At 37.8% G+C, this 25,966-nt stretch overlaps 2 protein-coding genes across 14 annotated transcripts in view; one reads left to right on the forward strand and one right to left on the reverse strand.

The window, feature by feature from the left end:
* Positions 1-70: 70 nt before the first annotated feature.
* Positions 71-6,399, forward strand: cstf1 (cleavage stimulation factor subunit 1). 2 transcript variants are annotated; one of them, XM_022244860.2, is made up of 12 exons: positions 71-261; positions 852-982; positions 1,419-1,490; positions 1,683-1,775; positions 2,090-2,130; positions 2,337-2,444; positions 2,645-2,843; positions 2,981-3,060; positions 3,551-3,706; positions 3,808-3,949; positions 4,300-4,380; positions 5,125-6,399. In XM_022244860.2, the coding sequence occupies exons 1-12, from the start codon at positions 203-205 to the stop codon at positions 5,235-5,237; spliced, it is 1,275 nt and encodes a 424-aa protein (XP_022100552.1). In that variant the 5' UTR covers positions 71-202; the 3' UTR covers positions 5,238-6,399. The 2 variants fall into 2 exon arrangements, with proteins under 2 accessions (XP_022100552.1, XP_087003160.1); XM_087147034.1 differs by lacking the exon at positions 71-261 and adding an exon at positions 374-688.
* LOC110984555 (uncharacterized) overlaps positions 5,883-25,966 on the reverse strand; it is a 26,274-nt gene continuing 6,190 nt past the window's right edge. For 4 of the 12 annotated variants that reach the window (XM_022244847.2, XM_022244850.2, XM_022244849.2 and 1 more), the window contains 22 exons: positions 25,475-25,570; positions 25,003-25,035; positions 24,560-24,740; positions 22,645-22,778; positions 19,663-19,782; positions 19,192-19,305; positions 18,849-19,076; positions 18,160-18,252; positions 17,389-17,640; positions 13,296-13,365; positions 12,844-12,977; positions 12,273-12,425; positions 11,999-12,136; positions 11,787-11,870; positions 11,246-11,362; positions 10,643-10,800; positions 10,306-10,471; positions 9,969-10,141; positions 9,561-9,725; positions 9,199-9,379; positions 8,088-8,212; positions 5,883-7,727 (listed from right to left, as the gene is read on the reverse strand). In XM_022244847.2, coding sequence (XP_022100539.2) covers positions 7,565-7,727; positions 8,088-8,212; positions 9,199-9,379; positions 9,561-9,725; positions 9,969-10,141; positions 10,306-10,471; positions 10,643-10,800; positions 11,246-11,362; positions 11,787-11,870; positions 11,999-12,136; positions 12,273-12,425; positions 12,844-12,977; positions 13,296-13,365; positions 17,389-17,640; positions 18,160-18,252; positions 18,849-19,076; positions 19,192-19,305; positions 19,663-19,782; positions 22,645-22,778; positions 24,560-24,740; positions 25,003-25,035; positions 25,475-25,570 — 3,078 coding nt within the window. In that variant the 3' untranslated portion in view covers positions 5,883-7,564. The other 8 variants (XM_022244851.2, XM_022244854.2, XM_087147033.1 and 5 more) reach the window with 8 other exon arrangements.

A 25,966-nucleotide genomic window follows, 5' to 3' on the forward strand; every position in this document is an offset into this window, starting at 1 on the left:
ATAGCCTTGGAAATTTCTGGAAACGAGGGTGTCTGAATGTCTGTCCTCCGGACTTCGAAAATACAAAAGCAATACAACAGAAAAACGACGATACTATGCACCCGACGAAGGCTGCTTGATTGGAGGTGGACGACAGAATTGGCGCGTGAAATTTACGTTTTCTGCTGCAACTCACCTGCTTACTTCACTGAAAGAATCCATAATGACAGAAGGGGTACTTACGGTTCGGGAGAGAGACCTTATGTACCGACTTATTATCAGGTGAGAAATATGCATCATTTGACGATAGTGCTCGAGACGTCAAGACCCTGCATGACATAGGCTAAGTAAGGGCTGTACTAGTAGTACTAGGTAGGCCTAGTCATGTATGTAGTCTCTTACAATCTGTCTCTTATCTGTCGCCACCACAGCCCTACTTCAAGGCATGTCTTAAATGCCTGAAATCCAAACTGCAGGACACACGTTCCTGCAGACGTCAGACCCCACAGTTCTGGGGGTAGGCCTACAACCAAACAAAATTTGAGTAGGTTAAGTCAGTAAGTAAACATGGTAATCGATTGTGCTCAAGAAAGAACCCCAACTTTTCCTGACAATCATTACTAGGCTTAGGATTCCTTCAAGTCTTTCCAAAGCTACAACGGAAGATGATGTGTGTCTTCAGTGAACATGGAGAAAACAATTTCAGATGGTAAACCTGAGTATAAACTTTTTCTCGGCCCTAATGTACGTGTACATTTACTTTTTTATCATTTGACAGTGACAAATTAGTCCAAACTGAATGATACAATGTATCATAGACCCATGATAAATTTAGTATTATCTTTGATAACTTCTGTCTTTTTGATTTGTAGTCAGATGCTTCACGATGGCTTCCATGAGATAGCCGGCCAACTCAGTAGGGCAGTGTATGCTTTCCCTGACTGTCCACCATCAAACAGATTACAGCATGTTGTTCAGCTGGGACTCAGAGCTGAGCCAGACCGTTAGTGCCCCTATGTTTTTCTGTATTTACATTGTACGGTATCTTCCTTAACCCTGCCAGATAGACACAGTACATCAGGTGAAAAAGTCTAATGCACTTTGAGGCACTTGGTAATCAACAGCAGCTAAACAAACTGGCCATGTTGAGAAAATGGGAGCTAGTCCCACGGAACGGTGCCACTGTTGGACCTTGCATTGACTGACAACCACAGACTCCTGTTTGACCTGTTGGATTTTGTTACATTGGGCAGGCAGGTCACTTTAACAAATGATCAGACTGATGTGTCTGGCAAAATTTCTAGCCAAAGCACCCTGAAGGGTTAGGGTTAATGTATTCGTCCACAAGTTGATTCTTAGCTTTGTGAGTTAGCAAGTTTTAGCCCATGTGAAAACTCAACTTGTGACTACTGAGTGTGGGTTTGATTTGTTTCTTCCAGGAGAGGCTCAAGTTCAGCTGGTTGATTCTGTTGCTCCAGGAACTGGCATTGATTTGGAATTTGATACTGATGGTATGAGCATGCAGTACACAACCTTGTCATGTTCTAAGCACAACAATCTTAAAAATAGAACTTTGCTTGTTTAAATTGAACAGTTAAATACATGTATGTAATGGTCGTAGAGAGTTGAGTTTTAACTAAGTGACGACTTTCTGACAAACTCAATAAAGGGATGCTGATATTTTCAGGACACCATTTTTTCAGTTCAAACTTTAGCTCCAGAAGCAGCACATTATGAGACCTGCTATGTGACGTCCCACAAAGCCCCTTGTAGAGTAGCTGCATGGAGTAAAGATGGTACGTATTGATCCCACCTTTTAAAACTTATATTAACATTCAGCTGTAAGGACAAGTCATGCTATTTAGCCTTCCTGCAATGTTTTTGCTCCGTATAATTGCACTCCAATGAAAGCTAGTACGATCTCTCAAGTCTTTTTTCTAACCTTTTCTTTCAGGTCAGTTAGTGTATAATTGCACTCAAAGGAAACTAGTGTTATCTCTCGAGTCTGTTTTATTGCACTCGAAGGAAACTAGTGTTATCTCTCGAGTCTGTTTTATTGCACTCGAAGGAAACTAGTGTGTGAGTTATTTTTTTTTACCTTTTCTTTCAGGTCAGTTAGTTGCTACTGGATCAGATGATGCTTCTATCAAGGTAACTTGATGTAAATCTATCAGTAGTCTCCAAACTTATTGAAGCTTTAAAAAGAGCATTTGAAATTGAACCAAAATGTCATCATGCAACTTCACATTTATGTCTGATAAGCTTAAGTTGTTTAATGTTTTGAACATGAGCAAAGCCAAACTATCTTTCCGATTAATCTTCAGTACTATTAATTGGTCCAATTTTTGTTTACTTAGATACTTGACGTTGAGAGAATGCTTGCAAAAAGTGCAACCAATGTTCCAGAGTCCCAACACAGTGTTGACAGCCATCCAGTGATTAGGACATTGTATGATCATATTGAGGTAACTGAAAATTGCTACTAGCATTTATGAAATGTTAATATACTTGTGTTTTTTGTAATTCTTAAGATTTAGTCATGTAACTAAAGACCTTGGGATGTGTAACATTCCACAGACAGGAAGACTTTTTTCAGTTAGTACTCTGTAGCACTTATTTTGATGTCATTTTACTTCTTACAAAATGTTGCCTTTCTATCAATTAGGATGTGACAGCCCTTGATTTCCACCCAAGTTTGCCACTTCTGGCTTCTGGCAGCAAGGATTTCACAATCAAGTTCTTTGATTTCTCTAAATCTGGGGTGAAACGAGCTTTCCGTAGTCTGCAAGAAGCTGAAGAAATCTCATGTTTGAACTTCCATCCTGGAGGAAATTTCCTCCTAGTTGGAACACAGCATCCAACATGTAAGTGCTTCAAACAAGAGGTTTTCATAGGTCCATCTTAAATTCAACTTCACATTTCATTTGAATTTCATGTATTGTAAGTTCATATGTACAGTTGAACTTACTAAAAATTGAAATCCTTTTTTTAATTTTGTTAGTGAGACTGTATGATGTAACAACGCTACAGTGTTATGTATCCTCTAATCCTAAAGATCAACACACAGGACCGATCACAGCGGTAAGTATTCATAAAACCTTTCTACGTGGACTACAAATAAGAACTGGATAAAACTGTACAAATGGTAGTGGTCTAGCAGTAATACCAGGAGTAAGATTGTAAGCCTGGAGTTACATGTAGAACCAAGTATTCAGATTTACTGCTAACTAAAAAGTGAGCAAGTATTCATTACTTTTTTGGCAAATTAAACTGGTTGTTTGTAAATAGCTTCACTCATCACTTTGCCAAAATGCTACTCATAAGACTTGCATTTAAAAAAAGTCATTCTCTATGATGGAAATCCATGAATTGGATCACTCTCTGTGTAGGTGTTTCGCCTCTGAATGAAATCATGCTGAAATGATCTCCAGAGCTGGCCTCGAAGTTTATATTACACTGTACTACTTAAATTAACTCATAAATGTCACAATTTTTCCCAAGGTTTCTTTTCAGGTTTTTTGCATTGGTACATAATGACCTACTTGAATGGTTTCTCACCAACATGCATCAGGTAACGTACAGCCCCAATGCTACCATCTATGCCACTGCCAGCCAAGACGGTAGCATCAAAATATGGGATGGTGTCAGTAATCGTTGTGTCAACACCTTAGAAAAAGCACATGGTGGCACCGATGTCTGCTCTGTACAATTCTCAAGAAACTCCAAGGTATACGTTACACAATATGCACTCCACAGTCTATACTTAATACCCACCAAAAGCAATGCTGAGTTATGTTGAAACCTCCTGTCCTTTTTTTCCCCTCACAGTACCTTCTGTCTAGTGGTAAAGACTCTCTTGTCAAGTTGTGGGAGGTCTCAACAAGCCGTGTATTAATCACCTATACAGGTGCTAGCACAGATAAACAAGTGCATGAAACACGAGCTGTCTTCAACCACACAGAGGACTATGGTAACCTTAATCTCAGTGTATTACTTTCTTTATCACTAAACGAAAGCTCTTCTGTTTGTATGGATGCTGTTCACCTACTGAATTAGGAAGTGAAAGCTCTTTTGCTGTAACTTTGCTTGTTGATTTCCAACTAGATGCTAGTTTTAATGTTAATAACATGGACAGTAATTGAATATTTTTAATCTTATATCAAGGTAAACATATAATATTGAAGTAGTGTTCTTTCACCTATGTTTTCAAAGCTTAAACTAGTTCATGAAGGAAGCAAACTTCTGAAAGTCCTTTCAGTAAATTCTGTGGCAACTCTAGGTAATAGACAGTTTTGCTCTGTGCATGTATTTTGTTTTCAGTGCTATTCCCAGATGAGAAGACTACCAGTTTGTGCTGTTGGGATTCAAGAAATGCAGAGAGAAATAAACTTCTGTCTCTTGGTCTGTATCAGTACTGGAAAATTGTTTGATGTATTGAAAGGCCCCAATAGACCTTTTTCACCCACATGAAATATTAACACCACCACCACATGTGGACTGCCTTAGCCATGGTAATGGCATATATTCCTACAGGCAGCTTCAACTACGTGCAACCGCACGTAGGAACGCTGCATGCTGGACTAGTTTATCTTGAATAGGTAGATTACCATCACAACACTATGCACTCATTACCATCACAACACATCATAGGTCCATATTGCAATTTGGTCAGATCTACTCTGCCTTGGTTTGGCCTATCACATCTGTCTCGCTCTTGCTGTTTTGTGGTATCCATCAGGTTAGATAGGTTGTTTGTTTCTGTTGAAGTGAAAGGTGCTCAATGTTTCAATTCAGTCCGATCTATTATGCCTAGATCTAGTCTGCCGTGTCTGTCTTACTGCTTTGGTGTCTGTTTCTGTGTAGCTGTATGCCTTTTTCATTGAGTTGCATTATACCATCAACTACCATCAGTCTAGTTGGAAATACTGAAGTTTGCCGATACATGTAAATATTCTCATGCCTGTGTCTGCCTCGCTCAGACACCTGTTTTAATGGTTTGTTCTTTTAATGGATTCTTTGAGTCACTTCGTATCCTGCAAAGCTTATTTCACCAACAACTCTTCGGACCTTAACAAGTATTTGCTGTCAATTGATGTGCAGTTTTTTAATGCTAAATTCTTTTTTTATTCTTTGTTATAACTACAGGTCATAACAACATTGTGAGATGCATTGTGCATTCGCCAACCAGTCCAGGGTTTATGACGTGTAGTGATGACTTCAGAGCCCGTTTCTGGTATTACAGACCAAGTAGTGACTGAGTTTGTTCATTTATCCTAGTTACATGAATGTGTCGTCGGTTAAGTGATAATCCTCTCAAAATGTAGAAGAAATTGTCAATGATTTGGTGCTTGTGGCGTTAGGATTGTTTAGGAGCTTGAAAAAATTGTTTAAGTTATCTGAACAAAAGTATGAAATGGGTTTCTTTTATATGCCACTAAATGTTATCCTCACATAAGTTCCAACTGGTTCTTGCTCTAAACATACTTACACTTTGTGTCACGTCAGACAACTGGTATTTGAGGGCTAGTGTGTAAATGGATTGAAAACATCTCAACACTTACAACTGCCACTTGTATGTACACATATTGAAGTTTGTAAGAGATTTATGTGCTTTGTGCTTGACTTTGTTTCTGAAATTTACCTGGCTTGCAACCAGAACCATGAATGCAGATACAAGGTCACAAATGTTATACTTATAATCTTCACACATAACTCTGTTCACTTTTAACTTGAAAGTTATTTGCCATTCATTTTAAAACAAGAGAAAGCTTTGCTTATCTCCATGTACAGTATTTTTTTCTTTTTATTTAGTGTAACTACTTCAGGGGCCTGTGGGCAGTCATCAGTTAAGGTTTCCTTGAGTTGCTAGCCCGGAAAATAAGAACCATAGAAAAGAGCAGGTGTCATTGGGTTTCCAATCAATGTTATTGCAGCATTGCAATAAAAACTAACATCCACCGATAAAAACACTACAAGTTCAAACACGCACAAATTACATCAAAGAAGCTATACAAAATAAAAACATGCATGTCTGTAGGAAGGTATCAAAAGTAAAAAGGCATGATCAAAAATTACATTTCATAGGAAAAAACTTCACAATTTTAAAATGTTTTTTGTTTGGTCACAGGTATTTCTTCAAAGAGTTACTGAGCAATTAATTCTTTTTTGACATCGTGATAATTTCTTTTCTTGTACATGAAGCAGCAAGTTGTAAGGACACAAAAGAGGTCTCTTCATAAAACTTATGTGAGGATAGATTCAGTTATAAACTTTATGAAAAAGAAGTTTAGTAACTACATGTACCTTATTTTTGGCAACATGTTTTTTAATTCACTAGAATTTGTACGTTTCACAAGTTCTCATTCAGAAAATTAATTGGTTATTATTAAAGCACTACAAATATGATGGTTGAGAAGTCAATCAGTACATTTCCTTTCTTCACTCTGGTTTAAATACGAGATCAAACTGCTCTAAAAGGCACATCAAATGCGGTAGTGACTTGAACTTCACCTTCTTTTTGAACGTGTTTGACGTCGTACAAATATACAAAAATCCAACAGTTTAAGACATACGGAATTTTTAAAAACCTGAGAGGTTTCTGTTGGGAATACAAATGATACAAAAGCTAAAATTCATTCTGTTCTACATGTATTTCAGCCTGCTAGCTTCAACCACTGCTGTCTGTCAATGTAGAATACAAATGCATATTTGTTAGTTTGTTTTCTTGGGCAAATGCAGTAAAGTGCCCTCTCCCAAATAACAGGAAATTACTGATTTGATATTTCTACGTACATGTGAATGTACCTTCCCTGAAAAACGTTACCATCCACACTGTGAAACAAGATAAATCCCTATTGAACATGCATATTTTGAGTGTACATGTACTATATGTACGATAATGAGTTCTTGAGACAAAAAATCAAAGTAGCTTGCACAAAGAAACACTCAGTAGGCTTAAAAAGTAACTATCTTAGAGAGTTCAATAAAATATCACCTTATAAGCAACAAAAACAGCACACTTTCAGTATAAATATAGAAGTGTTTGATTTGAATTTTACAGCACAACTTCAGGAAAATGTTAAGCATAAATCTCACAGAATTATGCAATGTAACTACAGATTCAAAAGTCCCTCCTGTGTGAATCGTTTGTTTTCCGTACGCGGCAATAAATAATACCAGCTCTTTTGTCTAAATGGCCTTGACACTTTTTACTTTGTACAAAAAAACATTCTTTCAGGCATCTGGTACACTTCACTGGGGTGGTAACTAGGCACTTAAAACTCGGTCCCAAATGGTCATGAAATTGAAATACACATATTTACGTAAAACATTTTTTCTTCATAAATTTAATACCGTATGAATTTTATTGAACTGAAAATCCATTATTGCTTCTAAAAGGTCAAATTGGCTTACACAATTCAAGATCCCTTTCGTATTACTGGTCACTGAATGAAATTATGTTTCCACTAAAAATTCCCTTTTCAGATGTCCCAAGTCAGTACATTTGTCACTTGAATCTCTTCACATTTATTACTGTAACTCACTCTACCAATGACGTAACAGCAATCACTCATCAGAGATTATCTCACAATTCATCTGAGCTTTGTGTGTTACTCAACTCTGGACTCCGTAGTAACTCACGGTTTGCCGGACTTAGATCATGTCCTGGTATCCTTCCTGGTTGACTTGACCGTAGTGAGTGACTGCTGTTGGTGAAACGTGGATCATGGGTTGAAATGTAACTCGGGCTGTCCAAAATGGGAAAGACAATTTCAAAGTTAGTTGTAATTTACCTACTTTATAGAAAACTGACCAAGAGAGTCCCAAGCTATGGTGGCTTTTGTTCTTTGCATAGTAAAAAGTGCAAAGCAATTACATGAATGCTTTTCTGCATATTCATTAATTTAGCCATACTTCTTTTAGCATCAGCTCTTTCCAAGTTATGACACGGTATGCTTTAGACAAGATATGATCTGTAGCCGCCACCGCCTTAAAGTAAATTGCCCATGCGTGCCTCAGCAAACAAATATGAAGTTTTTCTTATCTTTTGAAAGCTCTCATTTGCCCAAGAATTTATTTGCTTTATTGTGAACATAAAAGCTGCTTACCTCTGAGACAAGCCAAGACCACTAGTTAATGTGGTTTTGGGGACAGTGGAATTTAACGTACTCAGAGGTGAAGAAGGGAACACAAGTCCCCCTGAAGATGAAACTAGCAAAGACTTGTCAATCTCCTACAACCAGAGGCAGACATCCAGCCAGATAGGCAGACAGACAGGCAGATAGGCAGACATCCAGCCAGACAGACAGGCAGGTACATATGGTGTCAAACAGGGCAGCAAAGCAGGGAACAGACAAGCGACGGAAGATTCAGGAAAGCAAGAGGAAAAGCAACTTGATATTGAAATCAAAAGCAGTGCATCATAAAAAGGAAATTGTCACCAATAGGTTTAGTTACAAATGCTTCCATTTGATAGTGCAGTAAGTGCATCATACTTAGTAATAACACAGCCACAGATTGGAATAAAACTGAAGTTAGCATAGCCTCATCTACCAGTAAGTTATGCTCACAATCTCGGATGAAAACAGCAAAAAAAAAAAAGCAGTTTTCACATACACTATTTCTCCCAACATGTACATCACCTCTCTGATCTAAGTGGGAAAATCTGCACGTAATTCAGTTGGCACTGTAGCAACAATCATGAGTAACACAGCATGTAACATTCTAGTAACAATTCTTTGTAACTATAGCATGTAACATTGTTGCTAATCACCTGTAACCGTAACGTAACATCCTAGCAACAATCTTCCAGCTCAACAGCAACAAGTGCAGATGCAAGTACTTGTGCCATTCACCATAAAACCAATCCTATTACTAGCATTATATTTACATTTTTTTTAACATTGATTTCATTTTTCAGGATGCATACACATTACAGCCTAGAAAGTTACATATACAAATACAAACATTACAAAGGGACATCAATAAACAATAAACAAAAAAAATACACAATATCCACTTAGCTCCCGATGGATTGCCTAAAAGAAACAAGTTTCTGTCGAGAGGCTCTCTAAACTAATTGGATTATAGAATTCTATGTATAAATATTAATGTAGCATCTTAACACGGGACACAATTTTTCAATGACATGACATGTAAATATTAAACTGAACATAATGTTTGCAATTAAAAGGCGAATAAATAGGTTTCCTTCCTCACCTGTTTCTGTTTTTCCAGCCTGTATTCCCGGATGAGTTTTTCCATGGCAACCCGTTGCCTACTCAGTGTATCGATGCGGTCCTGTAAGACTCCGTTTTCTCGTTCTAAGTACTTGACCCTGTAGTCCATGGTGCTAACATTGCGATTTTGGTCTCGTACTGCCTCCTCTGCATCTGAATGCCTGAAGATGCAACCATTATGAAACATTCCAAATTAATAAAATGCATAAAAACAAATCCTAAGGAATCACAGCGTGTTATTCAAATTTATCAGCTGAATTTTTTATTGACAGTATTAAAAAAATGAGTTCAACAAAATAGAAAATGCAAGGAGAGAAACTGAACAAAAGAAAGATTTCTTACAGAGCAAGCAGTTTGCGATGTTCCTCCAAAAGGCTGTCATGTTTTTTCTGTAGATTTTCTCTGTTGTTCTGTTCTTTCTGTAACTCCGCATTTGTTGTATTCAGATCCTGCTGTAATTTCATTAAGCTGTCAGCTAACACTGACTTGTGCCTCGTAAAAATCTCCCTATAAACAAGGTGTATAGGCCAATTCAAAATGAGAAATTTACCTACATTAAGTATTATCTGATGTTATTACCATGTGGGCTTTATTTTCCTGTGATGTTAACTTAACTCGGTCACACAAATGATACTGCTTTTTGTAGATGTCATATCAATGAATAGGGGACAACAGCATTGACAAAATTGGTTTAATACTCATATGTCTTCAGATTTCAGTCAGTACAATAGATTACCCTTTCCTCCTTACCGAGCCTGCTGTATTTTGTTTTTATGATGTAATTTATGTTCTTCATATTTGGTGATTTGTGCATCAAGTCGTTGAGATGTCTGCATGAGTTCTGTTTGGAGACGCTGCACTTCTTGCTGCAATGAAGATACTTGATCTCGAAGTGATTTCTTGCCTTGCTCTGCTAACGAGTGCTACCAATGACAGAAGACAGGAATCATTAGCTTCTTAGACACATCATCTCAACACAAAAACCTGATACATCACTCACAAAAGAAAGACCCTACAAATTTGCAGACAAATTATTTTCTTTAGGCAAAGAATACCTAAATCCTGTGTTTATCTACAATCAACTCACCATATCTTCAACAGACTTGGATTTATCCTCTGTAGCATACAACTTGTTCTGTGTTTCTATCAGCCTATGCTTCATATCAGAGTTTTCATGCCGAAGTCTCTCTTCTCGTTCAATGCAAGCTGCCACTTGTTGCTTGGCATCTTCAAGCTGCTGGTTCAGTAAAGACCTTTGACCAAGACAAAAGATTACGTTCTAATTGCATTTGGCTAACCTCTCAAAACCTTCCCCTCCCTCCCCCCAAAATTATTGCCATTCTTTTCCACCCCACTTTCAATTGGGAAAATTTATCCAAAAAAAACAGCCCACAAAGTTCAATACCAAGGTCCCGTGCCCTTACTTATCAATCCTTTCTTCATGCAACTGTGCCTTCAACCTGTTGATATCATCTTTACAAGTTCGTAAGTCTATCTTAGTAGATGTTAAATCTCGTAGCTGAGCCTCAGTAGCCTGTAAGCGAAGTGATTTCTCATCCAATTGCTGTTGCAATTCTGGAATCTATATCAAACAAAAAAGAGTATCAATACTCAAGTGTCCATGCTAGCAATCTCATATGATACGGAACGCCACTACACTTGAATTCATCCAAACAATACATTGAGTTAGTGTGAAATAATTAACAAATGACACAAGACAAACACACAACCTGACTCAAGATGAACAAAAGAAACTCACTAGAGCACCAGTCAATTTCTTTGTTAATCTTTGCAATCTTATGTGGTTAGTGATTCATTACATGGTTTTTAAATCAAATTACTATTCTCATTATTCTTAAAAACAAGTGTGCAAACGAAACAGCATAAACTTCCACAAATGAGATTATGTAAAATGACTGTAATTTGTCTAACTTCTGACCAATGGCATTACATGTCTATTAGTAGGTGCAGGTGTATTATACATTGGCTCAGTTAGTTCACTGAATGTGTCCATTAATAACCAGCACCTTGCGTTCAGCAGCCTGTGCTCGTTGCTGGACCACACTGAGCGTGCTCGTTGTAGCATTAGTTTCTGCCTGCACTTGCTGGATCTCACTATAACGTTGACGCGTCTCATTAGTTTGCTAGGGGTCAAAGGTTAGCAGTTGCATTAAAGATTTATTTTCATAAGTATGCGTTAACTACATTGCAAAAAATGCATGCACAGTAAAAAGTGTTAGCATTTTATGGTTTACATGTATCATGCAGATGAATAAGAAAGATAGTTGTAAGTAACTGAAAAAGTTACTTTGGGGAAAAAAGTTATTTGGGAAAAAACTGACAAAACTCTAAGCAAGCAGTGTAGATGTATACAAATTGGGGGATCTGATCTAAGCCTTACATCAACAAGTTTACAACCAAGAATTATTAATTTATTCTATGCTCCATATAACTGACACCAGACACCAAAGGAAAAGAAATTAGAAGAATGGAGGATTATTGAATACCTAGTTATTTCAAGAACTTATTAGAATAAGGAAACAACAATGCAGTGAAGTGGTGTCAAACCTTTTCAAGTTGCACCTCTAGTTCTTGCTTGGCTGACTCGTTAGCTGTTAGTCTAGCCATCAGATCCTTCAGCTGAGTCCATTGCTGAACACAAAAGCAAAATAAGCTATGTCAACTGACAAAACCTCCAATGATATCTACTCGTTTCATGAATAACTCCTTTTTCTTTGGTCTGTCTCTTGTTTTATTAAGCAAGTGTTGTTATCATGTACCTTGGTCATTTCTTCTTCCAACACTTTGTTTCTCTGTTCCACATCAAGTCGTAGTCTTGCCTCTTCTTGAGCTCTCTCCTCAGCTCTGGTTTGATTCATCAGTATCCTCCCTGATTCCCGACGTGCTTCAACTAATTCCTTCCAAACAAAAATGTGAATTACTGCATTATGCCACCTGTCGACCTCTTTGAGCACTTGTCAATATTGTAAAGTTTATTAAATCTCTTCCTTTCCCTTATTGAAACCTCCCTCTTCCCTCCGTCTATCATCTTACCTCTTTCTTCTCAGTCAGCATATCCTCCAATTCCTTCACTCTCTTCTCCTCTCTCTCTAATCTCCAAGAAACTGCTGTCTTATCTTGGTGTGTCATTGATCTTGCTTCATCCAATTCTCTCTGGAGTGACTTCACTTTGTTCTCAAGTTTCAACTGAAAGACAACAAACATCTTTTGAGATGAATAAAGAAATGAAATAGGAGTGGATGAAATAATGTCATGAGTTTGAATGCAGTAACCTCACTAAATGTGGTTAGTTTAGGTGCTTTGCCATTTAATTGGGGATTTTGATCTTGTTTTGGAGCAGCCGGTTTGTGGTGTGGCCTCTCTGGTGTCAGTGTTATAGTCAAGACAAAAGACAGGACACAAGACCAGTCACGAGTAACAGGGTGAATGATGACAAAGACATGCTTTTGTTGCAGCCATTTGAATAGCTTGTGACTAGATTGCAGGTCTTGTGCTGGTCTTGTGCTGGTCTTGTGAAGGTCTAAACTACAACACTGTCTGGTGTGGCCTCTCATGTGTGGCATCTTGGGTGCGGCTTCTCGGGTGTAGCCTATGGCAAACTCACCTGATTTTCTTTGGACCAATCGTATTGTTTCACAAGCTCAGCTGATTTACGTCCAATACTCTCCTTCAGATGATCAGTGGATTGCTCTGCTATCTTCAATGTCTCTTGGCTAAAATTCAGCTGGTCTTGTAATTCTGTCCAAAAAAATTAAAGGATTACAATCAGTTGGAATTTTTTTTCAACTATTTCTGGTTTCTGCAAAAGTACCTGTAACTCCCACATAGCATTCTGACATAATATTAAAGTACATAAATCAAAAGGTACAAGAAATTTCTTTGAACCATGCAACAACAAAGCTGAATAGTAAATGCATGTACAAAGCATTTAGACTAAATCTTAGAACTAATAACTTAGAACTAATTTTTCAATCACATTATGTGTAACTTTTGATACAAGGAATTATTAGAAGACAATACAATCTTTCTCAAACATGTTCTGTACATGTAACTCACTCTGATTTCTCTTTTTTTCTTCACTGAGTTCCTCCACAAGACTGCTCTGTTTCATTACACTGTTCTCCAGCTACAAAACAAGGTGGCAATATTAATTACAGATCTACAATGATGTTGAAAAAGACAGCATCAAAATATTAGAACTCTGTAGTTCAATTATTAAAGGACAAGTTAAAAAAAAGAAATTCAGAAAACAGCTAAAGAGAACGATTTCAGTTGAGATGTTGAACTGAATAAAATTACTCAACACTTAATTACAATTAACCCCAATAACAGTTAATTACACAATGAAATGTTACCCACACACACTGCAAGAATTTTAAAGTGAGCAGAGATGGCTGAATCTTTCACAACCCATCTGTTTACAATTGTAATTTCCAAACCTGTTCTAATAACAGTGTTAGTTTTTCCAGTACAGCCTTTTCAGTCAAGGCGATATTCCCTTCAGAAGCGCATGCACTTGAACTGTCTTCTCTATGGAGCATTTGCTCCTCAACAATACTGTCTCCCTTTTGTAGATCAATTCTCCAAGAAGTAGAATCTTCACAGATGGTTGCGTCTTCCTCAGGCACAGGATCTTCCTCTGAAGTAATCACTTTTGTGGAGTAATCATTTTGTTTTACATGATGTTCCTTTACAGATGTATGCGCTGTTTGTTTGGTAAAAGGTTCCTTTAATTTTTTGTCTCCTAAACATTTCCTTTCTTTCACATCTGGCGAAATTAATTTCTTTCCTAAATCAGTGTCTTTTTCAGTGGTATTCAGTTTGTGTAAACCTTGCAGACTGGGATTGTCTTTCACAGAATTTTCAGAATCAATCCATTCTTCCAAATTTGCACAAGCTAAGTCCTTCGCAACAGTCTCACCCTCTGAATGTTGATTCTCATCAACAAATCTTTCTTCTAATGCAGTCTCCTTTCTGCAATTTTTAACCTCAGGGACTAATTGTTCTTCCTCCTCGGGTTTCCCTTTAAAATCACACCTTGATTTACAAGTAAACTCTTCTTGAAGTTTATTTTCTTCTGAATTTATCTTCAGTTCTGGCAGCACCTGTTCCTTCACATCGAATTGCTCCTTAGCAACAAAGTATTCATCACAAATGTCTGTATCCAGCAAAGAACTCTGTTTTTCCACAGCTTTGTCCGCTAAAATATTGTCTTCCTTTGCAAAAGATTGGTTCTCTATTTGTTTACTCAAGACAGACTGCACTCCACCGACACTCTCTCCCTTCACAATTGAATTTTCCTCATGTGAAATGTTATCTTCTTCTAGAGCTGCTTCTAGATCTGACACAATTTTCTCTACAGGAGGTTCTTTATAAACAACAGATGCGATATCATACACCATCACTTTTAATCCAGTCTGTTCTCCAGATGCATTATTTTCATTTAATCCTGTTGTGTCCTTTAATACACTCTTTTCCTTCAGTGCATCCTTGCCTTTCCCAGAAGACAGATCCTCAACAGTGTTCTCGTCTAATACAGTGTCATCTCCTGGCACAGGATTTTCTTCGAGAGCTATTTCCTTATCTGAGGTCACTTGCTTAGACCGTAAATCATTTTCTTTTACAGATGAATTCACAAAAACGTTCCCTTGCAATTCATGATCTTCTGGAAGAAGCTTTTCCTCAAAGTTTGTCTCTTCATTTAAAACAACTTGCTCAGCTGGACTATCGTCCGTTAAATTCTCCACCTGCTCAGCTGCAGTATCGTCTGTTAAATTCTTTACCAGCTCAGCTGGAGTATCGTCTGTTATATTCTCACTCTGCTCAGCTGGACTACTGTCTGTTATATTCTCACTCTGCTCAGCTGGACTACTGTCTGTTATATTCTCACTCTGCTCAGCTGGACTACTGTCTGTTAAATTCTCCACCCGCTCAGCTGGACTACTGTCTGTTAAATTCTCCACCCGCTCAGCTGGACTACTGTCTGTTAAATTCTCCACCCGCTCAGCTGGACTGTCGTCCGTTAAATTCTCCACCTGCTCAGCTGCAGTATCGTCTGTTAAATTCTTTACCAGCTCAGCTGGAGTATCGTCTGTTATATTCTCACTCTGCTCAGCTGGACTACCGTCTGTTATATTCTCACTCTGCTCAGCTGGACTATCGTCTGTTATATTCTCACTCTGCTCAGCTGGACTACCGTCTGTTATATTCTCACTCTGCTCAGCTGGACTACTGTCTGTTATATTCTCACTCTGCTCAGCTGGACTATCGTCTGTTATATTCTCACTCTGCTCAGCTGGACTACCGTCTGTTATATTCTCACTCTGCTCAGCTGGACTACCGTCTGTTATATTCTCACTCTGCTCAGCTGGACTATCGTCTGTTATATTCTCACTCTGCTCAGCTGGACTACCGTCTGTTATATTCTCACTCTGCTCAGCTGGACTACCGTCTGTTATATTCTCACTCTGCTCAGCTGGACTACTGTCTGTTATATTCTCACTCTGCTCAGCTGAACTACTGTCTGTTAAATTCTCCACCCGCTCAGCTGGACTGTCGTCTGTTATATTCTCACTCTGCTCAACTGGACTACCGTCTGTTATATTCTCCACCCGCTCAGCTGGACTATCATCTGTTAAGTTCTCCACCCGCTCAGCTGGACTATCATCTGTTAAATTATCAAACTGATCTTCGGGGATTCTCTCTTCTACTGCAGTCTGGTCTCCTGATACAGAATCAGCTATGGCATCACCTACAGCTTCTCCATCCAATGATGACTCGGCCATTCTCAGGCATCATAAATGCCAGCCACATGATCCAGTTCCTACTCCTTGATAATCCCACTACATCGCAAACAATCTAAGCCGAAGGTGTGAAAACATCCAAACAGCAAAAATTCCCAGCTTCAGTTCCTTGTTGTATGCTATCCTATCACAGTTCTTTGCTCCACAGTCTGAGTAAGAGATACACGTAAATTATAAATGAAGCTGGCAGTGTCTGAATTCATCTGAATTCAATCACTTACAATCATAAGCTCCGCTTTATGCACTGTCAGTGACAGGAAGTTATAGCAACTAAGGAAACAGCAAAGCAAGACCACCTGCCTTAGACCATAGACCATCAAATTTACACCTGCATGATAGACCTATCATACGATAATGAAAGATACCGATGCAAGCCGTTCATACAGTAGAGGAAATGGATTAATTTCCTTCTCTATTCCCTACCAGAATTTAATATAAAGACAGACTGGATGACGCAAGTCTTTAGTTTCATGTAGTGCATAGAGCTACAGAACCTGCAGCTTATTCATGAAGTCCAATGCAAACTGCAGTGAAGAGAAAGTGTCACTGCTTTGTGAAATAAAGAAGTGAATATTTTTCTCAAAAGAAACACCTGCTGAAATTACAATGACTGCAGTGAGAGGAGTGATACATTGTTTATCAGATTCCCACATGTCACTCTACAAAGTATTATACTCAGCTCATTGTACCTCGTGATTTCACTTAAACTGTATAATAACACAGGTACACTCCACATGTATAACTGAGGTCACAACACTAGTCCAAATTGACCATTTGATGCAATGTGAACTACATTAGCAGGTGAAATGGCTAAGCACCAATTTAAAAGGTGTAATTTCTTTTTGGTTTATTTTGTCAGACCTACATGTATTAATTCGTTGAATGTTGATACTTAGGAATGTATTATACCGGTACATGTACATGTATGTACTTGTGACAGGTATCACATAAATGTTTTTCATTTTAAAGCTTCCCCAACTAACTGTAGATAGATAGAAAATTTCATGCAATTTCATGCAACTGAACCAGTAACCACATGCTTTAGTCTCTCACTCCAGGTTCAAAGATCACAGCTGCTTAAACAGGTGCAAGTAAATTTAGCTGTGGTTAGTGACAAACCTCAAGTTGGTGCTACTGGTAGTTAGAGGTTATAGCTGTTCCATGTGCTCGTAGGTTGATTTAGTTGTAGTAAGTTAGTTAGTGACAGTGTGTGTAGATCAGAGGTTACCTCAGTTAGTGGCACACCGTGTCTATCAGCACCACCTAGTTACCAGAATCTGCAGCAATAGTTAGTGTCATTCCTTCACTTCAGGTCAAAGGTTAACTCAATCTATGCCATGTCTGACCTGTGCCTCCAGTCTCTTAATCTCTTCTGCTGATTGTTCTATTGACATCATCTTCTCTTTGTGCTTCTGCTCTTTACCAATCATAATTTGTAGTTCCCTAGCTAAGACATCTCTGTCTTTCTTGAGTTCATCAACGATGCCTTCTAGCTCTTTAATGGTTTCTCTATGTCGATCAGCTTGGTTAGAAAGACCTTTCTCCTGCTGAAGTTGTTCCTTCAAAGTCTGAGTTTCACCCCTTGCATCCTCCAGTTGCTGTTTTATTTTATTACAAAATGATTACTTTTCATTGCAGATGTTGCATAATGTGTAAGAGTGTCTTAATATTTCACGATGTACTTTGTGTTGGGAAGAAGTTAATGTTAATTATGGCTTTTGTCTTACACCGACATATATTCATATCACAGGATACCCAGTACTTGTCTGAGAGCCTGTGAAAAATTCACAAGCTACATATGACTTGGACTCACCAGCCCACCCTGGCAAGCTCAGTGGTCGAGTGGTTAAGATGTCTGCACTAGTAAGCAGGAGGTTGTGGGTTCGAGTCCCACCCGAGTAGCTTGCAAAGTTTCCACAAGCTCTAACAAGTACCAAGCATACAGTGCCAGGAATACAAGTTGGTATAAATCCTAATATTTCTGTGCAAGATTTCTGTCTTAATGCTTCCTTTCTGTTGTGTGAACAACTCTTCATCTTCTAACCTGCATATCAAATTCTAATCCACATTTCTTTGCATCAATTCAGTCCTTTACAAGGAGAAAGAGAAATATCAACCTTATCATGCTCTTGTTGAATCTGGTGCATTCGTTGATGGTTTGCCTCTAGCTCTGACTTGGAGAAGTCAAGATCTCTTGTCAACTTGTCCAACTGAAACACAGAAATTTCTTTGTATTAAAAACAAAATGCATCAATTAACATGGTGAATACAAATTCCAGATCAAAGAATTCTTATGCCTCCCAAACATGTACATGTTTCATTCTGAACAGTATTGGTACCCAGAACGACAATAGTTTCCTGTCCTGCACTGTATACATGTATAACACAAACTGACATTACAAGTATACAGGTAGATCCTTATCATCCCCGTGACCCCACGCATGCAATGAATGGAACTGGACTGCTTCAGAGTGGTGTTAATAACTACACAGTGCTTCCTTTGATTCCAACCACAATGACAGAATTCAGATTCTTTATCAAGTTCTTATCAACAACAGTTATCCTGGAAGTTGTGGTACAGGTAGCTCTCAGCACCACCAATCAATTGTATCGATAGACTGAGTCCCACTTGCTCACTTTTCTCGTAAATTTCAAGCCACAAACTTTGCATTGTAGTGCTTGGCATTTTCATCAGACAGACACCTCCTCTAGCAACTGCAGTCCTGAACATGATCAGCACGTCTGCCTACATCACGTGGACCATGTCATGCTTCCCCAGACCTTTACTTTCAATCATCTGTCCTACCTTGTTAGCCAGGTCTTTCTCATTGTTCTTGTATCTCTGAACAATCTGCTCCCATTTTTCTTCCGTAGATGTCAGCTTCTCCCCTAACTCCAGACATTTTCTTCTCTCTGTTTCCAAGGAAACCATTGTTCGTTGCAGCTTCAATGCTTGTTGCTCTTTTTCTTCTCGTAAGCTTTTGATCTCACTCTCCTGTCGTTCAATGATGGTTTGTTCTGATTTCAGGGAAGTCTGCAATATAACATTAAAAACAAACTACATGTACTCCCAACAAACAATTTGGGTCAGTCTTTGTTAATTTTAGATTTCTACATTTTAACAAGTGATACTCATCAAGTGAACTTACAGTTTGATTACGAAGGCTCTTTTCTTGTTCTTTTAGCTCTTGCAAATCTTTCTCCAAGAAGCCAATGCGCATCTGCAGGGCAGACTTCTCCTCAGATAACGTTTGCTTCTCATCCTGTTAATGTAATTTTTTAGAAGTTGTCAGTGTTATCGTTACAGTCTATTGATATCCACAGTCAAGTTCAATGTGGAATATTGCTAATCCAGTCACTTATTTTGTTTTAGATCTCTCTAAAATGACATTTCTTCCCACAGATTCTAACATGCATCAGCATTTTAGACTTCAAATTAATCAAGATATGCATGGGTCGCGCATTATTGAAAGAAATTTGGATCAACACGCATGCAAGTTTAGAACATTTGCATGCAGTGCGTATGCACTTGGCTTGTATACACAGTTGCAATTTTCTGACAAAGATGGCGTCTTATGAGAGAGATCTATAAGATCCATCCACCATCATTTGAAGCTCACCTCAAGACTAGTGACAAGTTTCTTATTCCTGTCAACTACTGATTTTAGTTTGATGATAGTTCCCTCATACGATGATCGACGTTTCTTCTCTGTATCCAGAGACTCTGTGAGCTCTTTCACCTTTAAAATACAAACCAATAAATACACTAAAGTGAAACGTCAAATGAGAATCTGTACGCTACATGCATACATGTATCTATAGCTACATGTATGAAAAGGAGCACCATCATAGGCCATACATAACAGCCATGCTTAATCAAAATGACTGGAAAGGACAAAGTCTAAGTTTAACCAGTGACATTGGCAGACTGAATGACTGTGTAAAGCCTATCAAACCATCCAAGTACCCTGTCTATGTACATGTATGCATTTCCTCTTTGAACATACGTAAAACAATATGAAGTGGTTTAGAATCCTGTGTTAACTTTAATAAACAAGTACCTAGCGTAAGAGGTGAATACCATGGTAAGCCATACTCACATCTGAACAGCATTCAGATGAAAATTTTTGATACACTGTACATAAAATTCTTTACCAAGTCATTTCTAAGTTATGATGACTAGGACACACACTACGGTAGCTCTGGTTCATGCAACAGGTACTGCAGGTAAGACTATGATACAAATCCCCTAAGCACTAAGCTCACACTGCAACGCTAGGGTTGGTATTAAAACGTGTAGGCACTTACTACACCTTAGCACACCCCTATTCAAATACAAACAGTAAACATGAGTCCCTTTATCACAAACAATCCATCAGTCTACCCTCTTGTTGTAATTCAGATCCCTGGAGGTAAAGTTACCCCACTCATATAATGGAAGCACCCATGCAGTAAATGTAGGGTAACAAGTGGTTGTGCACAAAACAAAAATAAAAAGTTGGAATGTTCAATAAGTTTGAAAGGATAAAGCTAGAAGGCTGTGATCCTTTTATATCAGTCCTGGTAGGGATTACTGATGATTTCCTTTATGACTAGGGCTAGGTTGAGATTTGTCAAACCTTAAAAGTTTAATCCACCTTACAAAGTTAAAGGTTGGCTGTGCTTCACAAGAAGAGCTTTTAACAGATCCCAACAACAAAAAACATTACAGGCAAACTAAGCTACAGGTAGAGCATTTCTTTCATAGTCACACAATCTTTTCAGTGAAGGACTGTCCAATTGGACATTTCCTATTTAATTTGGCTTATTGTGATGATCACCAGTGATACCAAATATAGAAACATTTAAATTGAATTCATTCTACCACTCTGCACCCCCTCCCCGTTACACTGTTACCATAGATACCTGATGAAACATACCAAGGGTGAGATGGGAGGAAAATAAAATATCCATGAACCAATTTACCAGAGGTTCACAGGGTTCCACAACAGCGTAGGGTCATACATTTGTGTTGCCTAAATACCCATTTCACGTTAATGAAAAAATCTGAAATTGGGCATCATCTGATACAGTGATCTCATCTAACATATACTGTATGTACACATACATGTACCTGTATCAATCATGATTTTAGTTAAAGTTTGCTGTAACACAATCCTGATCAACAACAATATTTGATCAGACCAATGAGACTTTCCAATTTTAATTACATGCAAGTCTCTTTTCATCTAGAAATAGCCTTCAGCTGCAATGGTCAACATCTCTAAGGTTGCTTCACCTCCTGTACAAAGCCCAATGCCCAGCTTTATCAGAAGCTAATGGGCCAAAAGGAAGCCCTTCAATTGCAAGGCTTGCAGGTTTTTTCAGCAGATCAGATGAAGCAACTTTTACAACCAGCGAAATTTTTTCTACTGTCACAAATGTAAAAGCTTTTACTGCCCTTCTCTCCAGTGTGTTTTCCTTGAGTTCCTTCAGCAAAACCTAATTAACTGTTCTCCTGACGTATCAACAGAGGGCAGCACACACAACTGCAGGGTGTCGTTATTGCCTACTGTCATTCTTTTGCTACATTTGTGACTACAGGTGTTGAGTTGGGCTGAAGACTGTATACTAATGACTATACGAGCCAATCATGATCTGTTTGTGGCATCACCTTTTTCAGCTAATTACTTACGACACAGATACAAATCACAGATCAGCTTGAGGATTAACTATTTAAACCAAAACGTGTTTGCCACTAAAATAAAATAGCATAAACTGTGTCAAGACAAAACTGAATTATTAGAAAATCTTCATAATCAAAGAGCAACTGTAACCATACCTGCTTCTTGTAAAAGGACATATTTCCTTCCATAAATGACTTCAAAATATCAAGCATCTATGGACTGACAGCAACTTGAACAATAGGCAGGAAATTATCCAGCACACAACTCTTCCTCATTGGTTAAACAAGAGATAATTAACAGACTGATAAAGACAGCTAACAAAGAAATGAGCAGACTGTTCACTTCAATGCCTGGAAAACCGTTAGGTTTTTTCATTGTTACACTGTACATGGAGTTACATAGCCTAGTGATGGGCAGCCTTGCCCTTTTTGATCCAATCAATACCATGAGCCAGCTTCTGAATGAAGGGTTATTATGAGTTCCATCACTAGACATAATGGGGTTTACAGAGGGGTGAAAGCCTCTGACACTATAATAACACAAGGCATGAGATGAAGATGCTGACTGGGAAGCCAGAGGCATGTCAAAGGTCAATAGCTGTTGTGCTTAAGGTGATTAGCTGTTCTTCTGACCCTTAAGTCATTTATTAGGTCAAATTCTTGACACCTCTTACAGTGTATCTACATGTATATCGAGGTGTCTTCCCACACAGTATGCATGATTCAATCTTATGTTGTAACAACCTACAAGTAACCTTGTAAAAAAAAAGATGTGAAATGATACCAAAAATAAACAAAACAATCCACAGGAAACAGGGAAAGACTTTAAACTACTTACAGCAACAGTTTCATATAAGAATTTTACACTAATACTTGCTAGGAAAAATTCCATCTTTGAGGATACTGGGGTAACACTGTAAAAAACTGAGCAACTCACACGTTGGTTGAGTTTGTGTTTATCCTCCTCCCCTGTCTTGAGACGATACTTTGTTGTTGATAACTCCATCTCCAGTTTCTTCTTAGCTTCTCTTAACTGCGATAACTCAGACTGATTTAGGTCCCGTGGAGAACCTGAAAAATATTTTTTAAATCCCTGAATATATACCCAAGAAGGTTTAATATTTTTTAAACCTCTACATTAATTATTTTGTCTTCCTATTTAAACTTACAGTTATGCACCATTAAGTTACCTCAAAATCAAAAATTCACCTAAAAAAAAAATTTCACTTTTAGAATTTCTCACAAACTGTCACTACCAAAATCAATGCCTTAAAGGTTATTTTGGAAGTACAATGCTCTTGAAAAACACAATTTTTCATTAGAAATATCCCTCCATTTAACTACGGATACCTTTGTTAAAGTTTCCACTGTTTGGGCGACGCAATTCTTGTAACTGAAGTGCCAATTTCTTAGAAACTGCATCTTTATCCATGGTAAACATTAGACAATCACCTCCTGACTTCAAAACAATCCTGTCATTTGCTCATTTGACGTTTTGGAGTGATGTACCTTTACATATGAGCCTACTGTACTGTCGTTTATGTTGGTTTGATGTTAACCCACAGTGCATAACAGTTGACTGCCAAGAGTCAAGTCATAAACACATAAAATAAGAAGCATTTTAGAACCCACCATTTTATAATAATGTCAAAGTCCAATTTGTTGTCAAGGCAACACTAATGATTGATTCACCAGTACATAAATTTATAGTTTTGAAATGTTTATCTTTCTACATTATCACAATGCTCAAGTGCATTGAATAAGAACTGTTTGTTCACTCAAACTGTCATTTGTTTACAAAGCTGTCAAGCTCTTTGCACAGATTTGTTTATTTGACCTACAGTGGCTCAAGGCTCAACAATGACTTACTTCATATAAATGTATATATAAAACACAAATTACTTATCTGGCTGTGGTTCATTTTTTATAGGAATATCTTTGTTTTGCTTTTATTTCATATCACTGTATAAAATTTACCCTAAAATATTTAATTTTTATGTAAAATGTGGTCAATGTATACAAACACAACAGGGGTTATCCAGTCTACTGGAAGACGAACATTTCAGACCTTCATACATGTACATGTGGCTAGCTCAATGACAATTCAACTGATGAAGCAATGGTACATGTTTTTTGTTTTCCATTTACTTACCAGTTCATCTACTGTACCTCCAGGTCAGACTGGCATTGATAATCACACATAACATTCATCCCAATTACAGTCATCCACTTATCCCATCTTCCATTTAATAACTAAATATTTCTAGTGTGTGGTGTTCAAGCCATATCTATCAAGGATACACTGTCTAATGTAATTCAGAATATTGACCATCAACTGCATGGTGCGGGTTAATGGACTTCTTGACTAATTCACCATACAATTCATGTCTTAATTAGATGGCCAACGTATTCCATCATAATTATATGAATGGAAAGCCGCCCTGTTGCACCTTTTGCGTTTTTTATGCCAGTCCACTCAAGCAGAAACTGCCAATCCATTGTCTGTGTGATCATAATCACACACACGTACCTGTATGCTGTTCAACCACTACAAGCAGTATACACAAAACACAAGTCCAAATTCAGTACAAAATGTGCACTCATAAATTTCAAGTCAACAACATAACATGACATTTTTAAAAGTCTAAATCAATGGCAAACACTCCAAACCAAGCCATTTCTTTCAAGAAATAAACACTGTAAAGTCATCAAAATTACATTTCTATGAAAGCATGCATTCTCACATTTGAATTGTTCCATCTTTTCTTTTAGTTGTTTTCATTACTATTATTTTGACAAATCAATATCCAAACGGTTTGCTACAAACAAAGGAATCTAAACCAGCATCTGACCTGGGAGCTGCTGTTGCAGTTTCTCTACTTCCTCCCTCCGTTCTTTCTTCTCTCTTTCCAATGATTTCTTGAGTCTGTCCATCTCAAACTCGAGGTCTCTGGTTTTTTGGTGGTGATGTCTGGCTTCCTGCTCTAAGCGACGTTTCTGTGACTCCAAGCTTGTTATTTTCAGCTTGCTATCCTGATAAGACAAAGAGGCAGATTTTGAAATGTCACAAACCCAAAACAATACAAAAGAAGACAAATTTGGGATGAAAGCTGATTGATATTTTCAGGAAACCTTAGAACCATGACAACAGCAAACCAAACAATGGAAATATATAAAACTGCAAGAACATGTACATGTATGTTTACATACATGTACCTGGTGGGCTATTAGAATTTAGACCTTCATGTAGTTTTTCAAGAGGTGTACGTGTTAATCGATTACATTTGTAACTCACCGCTTTGACTCTGTTAAGCTCTTTAGCATATATCTGTAAGCCAGCAAACACAGAAGTGCACAGCATAGGTCACAAGGTCACAGGGCAAAGGTCAGAACATGCAAGGCAATGGTTTTAAACAGACATGCAAAGAAAAAGTTAAGTGCATAGCAGCAATGCCAGTTAAAGAAAGTCACTGGCATCATTTTGCATTTAAGGATTAATTAAATTTGTCTTAAAAAATTAAAATGCTGAACACCTTAATAGCTCACAGACACTTTGAACACAACAAAGTGTCAGAGTGTTAATTTTCCAAAGTACATTCCACAAATGTGTCAAGGTGATGGTTACATAGAGAATGGGAAATTGAAAGTGATTTTGAAGAAAGACATAAATAACAAAATATCAGTAACAATGCTTGTGGTTACAGTACACACACCAATTGATTAAAATGTGTAGGTGATTAAAAACCTAGGTTTTATATGTGATTTACCTGTTCAATACTATCTTTCATCTTTCTGACTTTCTCCCTCTCTGTTCGCATTTCTTCTTCCATTATTTTCCTTTCTTTATCAAGAACCTCTTGGACCTTAGTGACATGTAAGACAACAAAAACTTAAGTCAACAAAATGCTATCTACCCAGAATATAACTAAGGTAGTCAATCAATGCTTTACCACCTTACATTGTACTATACATGTACTTAGCATGCAAAAAAAACACAAGAGCTTCAGCATCAATCCACATGAATGTTGAATTGGCTTCAATACAGGGTCGTTGTGATTAAAATAAAGTGTCATCAAATGAGGCCCCTTAACCCTGCTGCACTTCTCTTCTACATGATACAGAGACAGAAGTGTGTTCAAAGTATGTTCACTGATGAAGACAATGACAAAATCTCTGCTCCTCATAAAAAATGTAAATTATCAAAGTGACTTCGTGAAATCAGAAAGAATTTCAACTTCACAAAATGCATTTTAAAATTG

The sequence above is a fragment of the Acanthaster planci genome, linkage group LG16 (assembly GCF_054643075.1).
Source record: "Acanthaster planci isolate LZ-2023a linkage group LG16, COTS_SCS, whole genome shotgun sequence".
Taxonomy (NCBI): Eukaryota; Metazoa; Echinodermata; class Asteroidea; order Valvatida; family Acanthasteridae; genus Acanthaster; species Acanthaster planci.

Coding starts and splice junctions, on each gene's coding strand:
- cstf1 (XM_022244860.2), top strand. CDS start 203: ATGACAGAAGGGGTACTTACGGTTCGGGAGAGAGACCTTATGTACCGA. Junction 2,445..2,644: donor CATTGTATGATCATATTGAG/GTAACTGAAAAT, acceptor TCTATCAATTAG/GATGTGACAGCCCTTGATTT. Junction 3,950..4,299: donor CAACCACACAGAGGACTATG/GTAACCTTAATC, acceptor TTTTGTTTTCAG/TGCTATTCCCAGATGAGAAG.